The sequence below is a fragment of the Anarrhichthys ocellatus genome, unplaced genomic scaffold (genome assembly GCF_004355925.1).
Source record: "Anarrhichthys ocellatus isolate YVR2014 unplaced genomic scaffold, GSC_Weel_1.0 scaffold174, whole genome shotgun sequence".
NCBI classification, from domain to species: Eukaryota; Metazoa; Chordata; class Actinopteri; order Perciformes; family Anarhichadidae; genus Anarrhichthys; species Anarrhichthys ocellatus.
The window spans coordinates 190277-202636 of record NW_022280204.1 but is presented as its reverse complement, the minus strand read 5'-3'; the positions used below and the strand labels follow the sequence as shown (position 1 = coordinate 202636).

The following is a 12360-nucleotide window of genomic DNA, read 5'->3' as shown; positions in this document are numbered from 1 at the left end:
ACATGGAGCATAATCTACAGGGAACATAATCTACAGGGAACATAATCTACATGGAACATAATCCACATGGAACATAATCTACATGGAACATAATCCACAGGGAATTTAATCTACATGGAACATAATCTACATGGAACATAATCCACATGGAAACCACCTCAGTGCCTCGATGCTCCCTCACTCAGACACTGCGTGAAAAGACCCTCCAGACTGCCAGATTTTCAACCCCAGTAGAAAGTCACAGTGTTTGTCTGTTCTCAACAGGTAGAAGTTGGTGACCAAACTGTGGCTCCACCCACCAGGAGGGCTCGGTCCTGTAAGTGTGTGTTGGCCTTCCTCATCATCATCCTCGTCGCCGCAGGAGCCACACTGGCCTGGTACTTCCTGGGTACAGAGTTTTCCTCTTTTTTACTTTGTTCATCGTCCCCAAGTTCTTTTATAGACTAACGTGAAGTCACGTGACCGTGGTGGAGCTCCTTTACAGACTAACGTGAAGTCACGTGACCGTGGTGGAGTTCCTTTACAGACTAACGTGAAGTCACGTGACCGTGTTGGAGTTCCTTTACAGACTAACGTGAAGTCACGTGACCGTGTTGGAGTTCCTTTACAGACTAACGTGAAGTCACGTGACCGTGTTGGAGTTCCTTTACAGACTAACGTGAAGTCACGTGACCGTGGTGGAGTTCCTTTACAGACTAACGTGAATCACGTGACCATGTTGGAGTTCCTTTATAGACTAACGTGAAGTCACGTGACCGTGTTGGAGTTCCTTTACAGACTAACGTGAAGTCACGTGACCGTGTTGGAGTTCCTTTACAGACTAACGTGAAGTCACGTGACCGTGGTGGAGCTCCTTTACAGACTAACGTGAATCACGTGACCCTGTTGGAGTTCCTTTATAGACTAACGTGAAGTCACGTGACCGTGGTGGAGTTCCTTTACAGACTAACGTGAATCACGTGACCATGTTGGAGTTCCTTTATAGACTAACGTGAAGTCACGTGACCGTGGTGGAGCTCCTTTATAGACTAACGTGAAGTCACGTGACCGTGGTGGAGTTCCTTTACAGACTAACGTGAAGTCACATGACCGTGGTGGAGTTCCTTTACAGACTAACGTGAAGTCACGTGACCGTGGTGGAGTTCTGCTAATTAGCAGTAATCACACTGAACTAAGATGATGACTATTGTAAATTTTATACCCACTATACATCAGCCTGTTAGCATTGAGAGCGTGTTAGCATTTAGCTCAAAGCACAGTCTCGGCTAGCATCGCTGTGTGTTTATTGAACGCTGTGTGGACCTTCCTCTGTGACAGAGTACAGGGTTTGGGTGTTGGAGCCTCGAGTCCAGCAGCAGTACACGGCCTACCTGTCCATCCTCAACAGGAACTTCTCTGCCGATCTGTCCTCTCACAGCAGCCCCGCATTCAAGAAGGAGGCCAAAGGGGTACGGATCATGGTGAGTGGGGACTATGAATTCCTCTGACGCTGATGTAGAATTACCTCCTAAGGGACCAAGATTGCTGCTGCTTTTCTGTGTTTACATGTAGTTTTCACAATGCAAATGAACTACCTGGTGAGGAAGGAAAGCAGCAGTACTCCAAAAACAACTCCATGAAGCCTCTTTTACTACTGGACAAAACCCCCACTAACGTCTGACTTTTGTCTTCACTTATAATCGGCATTAATTCACAGGACAAATGACTCTGCAGCAGTAGTAGGTATTCATCGGCAGTGATTGAAAGTGGTGGAAACCAGCGCTTCCTTTGTCATCTCATGCCACAAACTCTATCCGTCTCCGCCCAACCAGTGCTTAGACATTGTTCTAAATTAGTCAGCAACGAGTTTGAGGAGAGACGGAATCAGATGCAGATATAAAAATGAAGAAACCACCTTATCATGTCTACTGTTTATTAACCCTGTTTTCCGTAAGTCCACTTTTATGATTTTGAACGATGCTTTTTGATCTAACCATAACTAGATTTAAAAGACACATTGACTTGGGAACCGTACATGCAAAAGTCATTTCTTGTTTTTCAGGACTCATTCCTGCAGCTCTCTGTTGTAAACGCAGTCTACAATCCGTGTTTAGCCGGTTCTGACTCCTGTAAACAGGTGATATTGTCTTCCTCTGTCTTTCAGGTAAAGAAGATAATAATGGGCTCCACTCTTTCTCGGTACTTCAACTATACCACTGTGTTCGCCTTTGGGTACGTGGATCTAACTTTTTCATGAACGGTAACAATAACCAGGGAGAATAGCTGCAAGATGAGACATACAGTAGAGCTTCATCGCTGAACCTACACAAAATAATGCGCGGTAATTAATGGATCTTTACAAAATGATTTTGTATGTTATTAACGTAATCATGAACGAGGAAGTATAAAGACCGTAATTTGTTCCCCGTGTCAAACAACATGTCAATGTTGATGTTTTTATCACAGAACTTTAGTAGTTATTTTAATCCTAAACTTAACTAAAGTAGTTTTGTTGCTTTGAAAAGACTGAGGAGCAGAAGGATGTTTAACGGTGATTTTTATAACCAAAACAAAACTTACAAAGCACTTTTAAAGCACATCTGGTTTCTGGCCCCAAAATATACAGAGGAAATGTTGACTTCACACTTCACTTCTTATGTGACGTCGCTTTACTACTTTATTTTTATTTGTTGATTTTATTAAATTATTTTACTAAATTATTTGATTTCATTTAATTGATTTCTTAGTTTATTTGTATCGTATCGACTGTTTTGTTTTATCCGGGTTTAACTCTCACCATAGTCGTCTTTGTTTGTTGGGCCTCACTGAGCTTTCTGTTCTTATTATTATTGCTGCTTTTGCTGCTTCGTTGGTCAAAGCGCTTTGTAAACTGTGTTTTAAAGGTGCTATATAAATAAAGTTATTTTATTTATTATTACGAGGACGATGAGTCCAAAGGTGACGAATTGAAAATCCAACTTGCTAAATCACAAACAAAACAGGATCAGGTAAATAGGCCAACGACACGAGGGACACAAACAGGAAACATTGCAGACGATCCACAAAACAGACGAAAGACAGAAGGACTATAAATACACAAGAAACTAATCAGACCAGGAGACACAGGTGGGCAGACACGAGGGCTGAGAGCTGATTGGTGTAAGAAACACGAGGGAACAGAGCGAGGCTGACGAGAAAAACCACAAAGACAGGAAGTCAAACAAACACAGGACGCAAGAGGCAGAGAACTTCAAAATAAAACAGGAAACAAACTAAACCAAAAACAAGACTGTGACAGTAAGATGATACCTCGAATAACTTAGTTAAGTACTTAAGTAAGTAGTAAGTAGTTAGTACTACGTACTTGAGTACTTAAGTAAGTAGTAAGTAGTTAGTACTATGTACTTAAGTACTTAAGTAACGGCACTTCTGAAGTTATTTTAACACAAACAACGACCTTTTCTTAAACCTAACCAAGCTGTTTTGTTGCTTGTTTCCTGTGAAGACAGTATTTTATTTTGAAAAGATTGTATGCATATAACGAGCGGAAATGGACACGTGTTGCTGGACTTTTGTAGGAGTAACTCATCTTAAAGATAGTGGCTTCACAATGCATCAGCACTTAAAGAGCGACCTAACATCAGCTGAAAATATTGTTTTGCTGACGTCTAGTGGTCAAATTCACTCCCCTCGCTGCAGTGACGTGGCGGTGTACTCTGTGGTACACTGTGACATCACTGATGGGCGTGGTTACAGGTACAGCACACTTGAAACCTTTCAACCAGAGGCACGTGATTTCATCTGCATGGTCCTGGCTTTGTGTCATGCAGGGAGGGGAGCCTTGTGGCTCACTTCTGGATGGTGATGTCGGTGCCGGGTAGCCATGTTGGGAGGGTCACACTGGAGGAGGTCACCAGGAGCCTGGAGGAGGGCCTGAGGGGGTATGGAGGGTCGGGGGAGGGGACGGCCAGCTGCAGCGGATACCTCCTGCACCTCCCCTCGCTGTCTGTCAGTGGTGAGAGTGAGACAGGAGATGAAATGTGTGTGAGCAGGAAAGTGTTTGGTTGGTTTTAAATCGTCTCTTCTGTCTTTTTGTTCCACAGAAACCGACTCCAAAGTTATTGAGCTTTTGAAAGCCTCGTTTGGTATCGCACTATTTTTTTTTTATGTTTTCTGCTTGTGTCAATTAACAATGTGATTGAACTGTGATTAGCATGCAGCCCAAACTGTCTTTGTCATGAGTACTTTCACATAGAACGTGAAAAAGTAACTTAATTGGATTAATTTTCCTGAGCTTTCGCACCACAAATATGGACATCAACCAATCACATATCCAAAATATTCACCGCAGTGTTCAACAAGGCGGCTCCATGAATGAAGAGGGAAAACTTTATTACTCCTTAAACTTTGACAAAGGCAGCGCAGACCTGACCCACCATGGTCGTATGAAGAGGACTGGATTCAGCGTTCATTCCCATGAAAGTTTGACCCCGGTGTATAAAGTTACCCAACGATCTCTGGGCCCACTGAGCATGCTCACTAGCGTTTTCTTTAGCCCCGCCTCCCAGCCCTCAGGAGGAAGGTTGATTTACCTTTTAAATAAACGATCCTCTGAGTAACAGAAGTCTCTTTCTCAGTGTAAGTCAACGGGGGAAAAAGTATTTTTGGGCTTCATGGCGTCACCTGACGGACATGGAAATTGTAATTCCAACATTTGGCCAAAGATTTGTTACAAAACCTGCCGTTATTTCTCTTAACTTTCACAATAAAAGCCCAGGACATAAACACTGCATAACTGTTTACCTTCGTTTGTTCCTCATGTGACACAGAAAGTTGATTTAATTGTCACGTAACTTACGTAAACGACACATCCGTAGTTATTTTAACCCAAACCTGATGTTTTCCGAAACCTAAGTAGTTTTGTTGCCTAAACTTAGCTAAGTTGTTTCCTGTGAAGAGGGAAGTTTATTTTGAAAATAATTTATTCGTGTAATGGGCGTAAATTGTCACGTGTTGCTGGACTTTCGTAGGAAAATGTAGGAAAAATGAACGAGATAAGATATCATACGAACTGTTGTATGAGGATACTTTGCAGAATCTATTCAAACCTTTAATTAAAAAAACAATCACCTCTTCGCATCCTTGGCATGAATAGTTTTGATGGCAATTAATTTTGTGTTTTAATAAATACAGTAAATCCAAACATACAATCAAGGCCTGAATCTACTCCAACACAAAATCCCACATGAGCTCAACTCGAACTCTGTTTTTCTTTCTTTGCATCGTTTCCACCAGACTGTTACCGCTACCAGAAGGTGGTGTCCAGCAGCCCCTCGGCCCTCCGGGGCCCCGACACGCAGCGCTCCTCCTGCATGTGGCACCTCCAGGCCGGCCCTGGATCCCAGCTGGAGCTCCACATGGAGTGGCTGCTGCCGGAGTGCCGGGACAGGCTGGTGGTGTACGACTCCCTCACCCCCTCCGACTCCCACCTCATCACTTCGTGGGTTTCATCCACAGATATATCAGCTGGGACATATCAGGCTAATATTTATGATGTTTTTACCCTTTTTTATTCGCTAAACTCTTGAGTTATCTTCCCGTCTGTCCTCCCAGTGTGTATGGCTGCAGCAGACACGAGCGCGTGGTGAACGTCCTGTCTTCAGGCGAGTGGATGACGGTGGTTTGGAAACAGGGTCTGTACAACTACAAGGACCCCTTCTCTCTGTCTGCACAGGCCTGGGACCGTCAGGGTAAGACCACCTCAACCTTCCTTTGACTAGTTCAGCAATGTTTCATCTGATTGTGGATTGAAAATCTTCTCTCTCTCTCAGACTGTAACTCCACTATAGAGCTGAAGGCAGTATCGGGGGTCCAGGGGACGCTGAGGACGCCCTTCTTCCCCAGCTACTACCCCCCCGACACCAACTGTACCTGGAGCTTTACTGTAAGACCGTCGGACGATTATGAGACAACGGGCCCTCTGTTGTAGTTACGGATCTCTCTGTCTACTTTGTGTGTTTGTGGTCGTTTTTGTGTCTCTTTGTAGTGATTTCATGTCCTTTTTATGGTACTTTAGTGTCTCTTTATAGTTAATCTGGTCTCTTTGTGGTCATTTTGTGTCTCTTTGTGATCATTTACTGTCTTTTTGTCGATGTTTTGTGTCTTTTTGTGGTTGTTCAGTGTCTCTTTGTGGTCATTATGTGTCTCTTTGTAGTTGTTTTGTGTCTTTTTGTAGTTGTTTTGCTCCTTTTCATAGTCGATGTGAGTCTCCTTTGCATCTATTTGTGGACGTTTTATTTTCTAAGCCTCTTCCTGGTTGGTACGTGTCTGTTTGACTGTAGTTGTTTTGTAAGTGAAGGCCCCGCGGAGCCCCTGAGTCTTTGGGCCCCTGGGCCTGTGCCTGTGCCCGGTAGGCCCCGTTCAGTAATCCATCCATGTGTAAGACACTCTGTCGTCCATATGACTCCAACGTTTTGATGTATTGAGTGATTGATTCATTACTTCCTGGTGACCATGCATGTCAGTATGTGTTGTAACGTTGTGTTTTTGTGTTTGCTGTCCTGTGTGATCTCAGACACCCGGTGTAGGGATGGGCTTGTTTCTGGAATTTGAGGGCTACGAGCTGAGCAGAGCCAGCTACAACCAGGCCTGCACCCAGGGACGGTGGACCATCCAGAACCGCAGGTAGGCTGGACCTCGATGAGCTGGCCATTTTGTTTCTTTTTGGTGTTTTGTCTGTGGTTGTTCTGCCCCATTTTCATAGTCATTGTGAGTCTCTTTGCATCTGTTTTGCGTCTCTTTGTAGTTGTTTTCAGTGTCTTTGTGGCCATTTTGGCATTTCTTGCCCAAAATTGCCACTTGCAAAGGCTTTAAAAATGTGCCAAACCTTCAATAGAGATCAACAAGTCTGCACAACACAACTTCTATATAAAACACATCTTAATCTGCATGGATGTTTTATGTCGATGTTCTTGCTTCCTCTTCAGCCTGCTAACCACCAGACACCTCGCGCAGGTGGCAGCAAGAAATAGACAACATGGAAAATAACTAAAATGATTCTCTTGGTACAAATCAGAGCAGAGAGATCAGAAAATGCTTTGTCTTATCAGCTTGTTAAATACTGTGTATTTATAACCGCCACCTATGTGTGACAGGAAGCGTGTGTGTGTGCGTATGTAGAATGTTTCCATACAGGATGTGATGTGTTGACCTTTCAGTTAGTTTCACAATACCTAAAAAACACAAATAGAATGACATATATCTGAATTACACAGTAAAGATGCTCAGTGCTGAACAACAGGGGGCAGCAGAGTCCTCTTTCTTTATTTCAAAGAGGCACTTTACATTATATTTATGTTCAATCTGATACATCTTGTGACAAACTGGGAGTCGAGTGTGGTTCTTAAGGTTCACTCCATGTTATTGAAACTTCTCAAACGTCCACCAGAGCCAGTTGTCTCTGCAGGGACACGTCTCTGGGGTTTGATCCTCTGACTTCAGTGTCTCTGTCCTCCTCTCAGACTGTGTGGCTCCAGAGGCCTGCAGCCGTACAGTGAACGCCTCTTCCTGCTCTCCGCGGTGACCGCCGTCGTCATGAGGTCGGAGGTGTCGCTCACCGGGCCGGGACTTCAGCTGCGCTACGGAGTCTTCAACCTATCAGATCGTACGATGTGGATGTTCTGCTCAGCGACGTCTCTGTTGTGTTTTACTCGTGTTCATGAACACATTTTTGTAATGTGTGTGTGTGTGTGTGTGTGTGTGTGTGTTTTACAGCGTGTCCAGGTCAGTTTCTGTGCTCTGTTAACGGCCTCTGTGTTCCTGCTTGTGATGGAATCAAAGACTGTCCCAACGGACTGGACGAGAGGAACTGTGGTATTTATTGATGTCTTAAAGTAATCGAATGTGTTGTACATTATATTCTGTCGAAGCCAGACGTCAACCTCCGGTTCTTCAAAGCTTCATGTGTTAAACCTGCATTCTCTCTAGTGTCCACCAGGGGGCGACTCCTGTGGTTGTATAGAAGTCTATGAGAAAATGAGTGTGTGTGTGTGTGTGTGTGTGTGTGTGTGTGTGTGTGTGTGTTTCAGTGTGTGTGGCACAGTACCAGTGTCCAGAGGACAGTCAGTGTGTGGACTACTACAAAGTGTGTGACCAACTCCCAGACTGCCCCGAAGCAACGGACGAGATGAACTGCACTGATGGTAACGCACTCAAACCTGCAAACGTGCACGTACACACGCACCGACAGGAGCACACCACACACACTCACAAAATACCAAAATCTAGTTTTCAACATTATATTTTTACCTCTAAACAAAATGTGCTGTGTATCAGAAATGCAACATTAATGAAAAACAATCAACATGAAATGTGGTGTGTGGAGGCTGCAACACTGTGTGTGTGTGTGTGTGTGTGTGTGTGTGTGTGTGTGTGTGTGTGTGTGTGTGTGCAGGTGTGCAGTGTACAGATATGACCTACATGTGCGCTGATGGAACGTGTCTGAAGAAGCCGAATCCAGAGTGTGACTTCGTCAGCGACTGCCCCGACGCCTCCGACGAGAAGCAGTGTGGTGAGACGATAAAGGGTTCATTTATCTGGCGGGTCGGAAACCAGAACTGGTTGTGATCAACTGATGAGATTCTGAAAGAGTGAATCTTTCCTGAGACTTAATGTCAACCTGGTTTTATACATAAAGTGAAAAGAAAGAAAACAACAAAATCTTATTTTGAAAACAAATTCACAAAATAATAATAAAAAACACAATATAATACATTTAAAAAAAGCTATCCAGCAAAAATCTTGGTCTTCTTTTTAACACTACTATGCTGATTATTTTTACACATATTCAGCATTTATTTTCTGTGTTTTAGTATTTCTGTGTGTGTGTGTGTGTGTGTGTGTGTGTGTGTGTACTCAGACTGCGGCCTGAGGCAGTTCTCCAGCCGTATAGTGGGCGGGACCAATGCCACGGAGGGGGAGTGGCCATGGCAGGCCAGCCTTCAGGTGCGGGGAACACACATCTGCGGGGGGGCGTTGATCTCCAGCCAATGGGTGGTCTCCGCTGCCCACTGTTTCTATGACGACCGGTAAGAGACGGGAGGAAGTGGAGGAATGTAACCTTCAAAACAAAGGCGCTCTGATTATTTTTTTCCAGCTAAAGATGTTTATTCATCAAAGCTCTGAAGCAGCTTCAGCATTTTTGAAATGAGTTCCGCATTTTTTTTTACCTTCAGTCCGGCTGCTTGTTCTTTTCTGTTGGACCACGAGCAAATCTACAGCTGCGAGATCCTGCAGAGGATGAACGATTGTGATCGTTTAATGTTCCCTGTATGATCAAAAGCTTGTGTTGTTATTTCAGCGGACATTCGGAAAGAGGAAGTAGCTTTTTGAGAGATAGAAACTGTTGCTCAAGTGTCCGTTGGGTGGAACTATATTTAAAAGTTATTTATTGCCCCTATAAGAAGTCTTTCCTCCTGCAGCCTCTACTCCCCCTCGGTGTGGACCGTCTACCTGGGGAAACTCCTGCTCAACCCCAGCAGCTCCATCGAAGAGGTGGCGCGAGTCCAGCGGATCCACCTTCACCAGTACTACGACGACGAGTCCCACGACTACGACCTGGCCCTGCTGAAGCTGGACCGACCCGCCTCCGCGCTGCTGGCCGGACACGCTCGGCCCGCCTGCCTGCCTCCGCCCGCCCACCAGCTGGAGCCGGGCCTGCTCTGCTGGGTCACCGGCTGGGGGGCTCTCCGAGAGAGGGGTGAGAAGGGAAGGGGAGCGGATACGGGGGGGGGGGGGGGAAGTAGTGGAAGTAGTGGAGGTGGTAGAAGATGGGATTTAGTATTTAAACCAGAATCAGTGGCAGAGATTCACCAGTTCACTCCTTAATCACAGGTTGTATCTCAGAGCTTGTTTCATTTGAATAAATGTTACTATGGAGGGAAGTAAAGAACAGGATCGAGCTGCACCAGCTTTTTAATGAATCCGTCTCTGTGCGCGTGTTCCACAAGTTCTTTGTGTTTCTTTCTTTGGTACTAAATCAGAAATGGCTGCAAAGCAAAAGACATGCACGACAAAAACAACCTGGCAAAGTGTGGGTGCAGACGGGCTGCTAAATATACTGACACTGATCAGTGAAGAGGGAAGCAGGTGAGGATGTGGTCAGGTGAGGGAAGAGGAGGGGAAGAGGAGGGGAAGTTGTGACTGCAGGAAACGAGAGGAGACTGGGACAGGTGTGACAGTCTGGATGGATGGAGAATGGCTACACAAGGAAGTGAGAGTTTGTCTTTTCTCAGATTTAACCTCTGACCCCTTGAACAACGTGTCCTCTGGTGTCAGTTGTGGACGTTTGGAGACGGCGTGTGAGTTTCTGCCTGTTATACGCAACACGCTGTTCTCACCCAGCATTCATAGCGAAACCTACGGAAAGTAATGTGCCACGAAATAATTGTACGTGTTATCCACGTAATCACGAATGAGGAAGTATAAAGACGGCATGAACACACACTCGGCGGGATTAGTCAAACAATCCTTTCCACAACATGTACAAGTAGTTTCCCGTGAAAACAGAAGTTTATTTTGAAAAGACTGTATTCACGCAACGAGCAGAAATTGACTCGTGTTGCTGGACTTTTGTAGGAAAAAGCACGAAAAAATGAGAAATTACTTTCCATAAGATGACACGCGTGTGAGGATACGTAGCGTTGCATGAAGTAACATGTGTTTTGCAGTTTGCAGAGTATCTTTTCAAAATAAACTACGGTTAGGTTTAGGGTTAGATCGCCTTTGGGTTACAGTATGTTTGTTATGTAACTTGCGTACGTGGTGTTAGTTTAGTACGTTGGTTGCGTAATAAAAGTAATCTAAAACGGGTCAATGTTGGGAGTGAGAACAGGTCATCACAGTCATTCTTTAAACAAACACTTTAAATGCTGCAAAACCGCCGTCGATTCAACGTTTTCCTCAGAACTACAGGTAAAGGAATTGTTTTTCATCCCATTCCCATTATCATTTCCATTTGACCGCCTTGTAAATGTGCAGGTTTATCACCAGGAGACATTTTAAGATGGACTGTTATTTGGTGCTTTTGACTCTTTCATAAAGGTTGATGTCCAAAGTTGTTTTTATTTCTGTCACAGGATGAGCAGTCAACTTTTTTTCCGATGGCTTATGGTATTTCGCAGAATAATGCAGTATTTTCGCAGGAAGTGATTTTGTGTGCAGCCAGTAAAACCCCCATATCCTCAGTAGCACTTTGAATTAGAGGGTTGAAACCAGCTCGTTTAGATTAGACACGCAGGAGGAGATGGAGGGATGTGGGTGAAGAGAGTGGGTTGTGGTTTCTGATGAACAGAAGATGGCCGTTTGAGACAGAATGTGTTAGAAACCATCCTCAGAAACACAGTTTCACAAACATTTCAAGAAAAGCTGAGGTGGATTAGATGTTAAAGTGCGGTTACGAGACTATATTTCAAGTGAAGTGGTTTCTTGTCATTGAAAGGGTGAGAACGTCGCTGCTGGTTGAGAACCGGTAACATAAACACGTTTAGTGGTTTCTGTTGAAGCTGTAGAAATCATGTGATGGCTTTCTGTGACATAATTGACTGTTGCTTTTGAATTTCAGCTCTCTGTGGACTTAAGAAACCTTTTTCGTTTTCCATGTAGCCAAATACAGCAACACCAGGAAGGGGTAGTGAATGCAGACGTTGTCTTCATTGTATAAATGGAAGAGAAAGAACATGTTGTCAATCTTTTGGGTGTCACCCGTTGACCCTCTCTGAACCCTCTCCTCTTCAGGCAGTGCCAGTAATGTGCTTCAGAAGGTGGATGTTCGCCTGGTGAGCGAGGAAGCCTGCGTTCGCTCCTACGGCCACCTGGTCACTCCCAGAATGCTTTGCGCTGGTTACCGCAGTGGAGACAAGGATGCCTGTCAGGTACAGAGAAGCATGTAAAAAGTGAACCAGTATATATAGTGCTCCCTTTTCATTTCATCACAATGCAGTTTGAATTTAAAGCTGCACTATGATTTTATGTCCTTGGTGGATTAGATTACTGCGTGAAATAAAAGGTGAAACTCCAACCCAGTCGACAGAAATATCGGCATCGTACGTTTCTGCAAACCGCGGTTGGTTGACGACGTTTCCAGACCAAAAATAAGTTTGTATCAGGCTCATGTCACTGTTCCAGAAACGCACAATTCCATGTCGTTAAAGTTGTGAAAAGATTGGTACGGTGTAGGCAACACAACTACAACGTGAGGTAACAACGTAACCTAACAACATAATGTAGCAACATTAAGTAACAATGTAACGCAACAACATAACGTAACAACATAACATAACTACTTAACGTGACTACTTAACGTGACTACTTAACGTAACTACT

The 12360-nt window shown here is 44.3% G+C and overlaps 1 protein-coding gene across 1 annotated transcript in view; it reads left to right on the top strand.

The window, feature by feature from the left end:
• The window catches only part of tmprss6 (transmembrane serine protease 6), a 15656-nt gene that overhangs the window by 1935 nt on the left and 1361 nt on the right, over positions 1 to 12360 (top strand). Inside the window, exons 2-17 of the mRNA XM_031878344.1 lie at positions 265 to 388; positions 1318 to 1460; positions 2144 to 2211; positions 3810 to 3994; positions 4083 to 4124; positions 5275 to 5479; positions 5593 to 5729; positions 5811 to 5923; positions 6554 to 6663; positions 7500 to 7642; positions 7753 to 7851; positions 8067 to 8180; positions 8432 to 8548; positions 8897 to 9065; positions 9459 to 9736; positions 11773 to 11909. Coding sequence (XP_031734204.1) covers positions 265 to 388; positions 1318 to 1460; positions 2144 to 2211; positions 3810 to 3994; positions 4083 to 4124; positions 5275 to 5479; positions 5593 to 5729; positions 5811 to 5923; positions 6554 to 6663; positions 7500 to 7642; positions 7753 to 7851; positions 8067 to 8180; positions 8432 to 8548; positions 8897 to 9065; positions 9459 to 9736; positions 11773 to 11909 — 2184 coding nt within the window. The remainder of the gene's footprint in view (positions 1 to 264; positions 389 to 1317; positions 1461 to 2143; positions 2212 to 3809; positions 3995 to 4082; positions 4125 to 5274; positions 5480 to 5592; positions 5730 to 5810; positions 5924 to 6553; positions 6664 to 7499; positions 7643 to 7752; positions 7852 to 8066; positions 8181 to 8431; positions 8549 to 8896; positions 9066 to 9458; positions 9737 to 11772; positions 11910 to 12360) is intronic.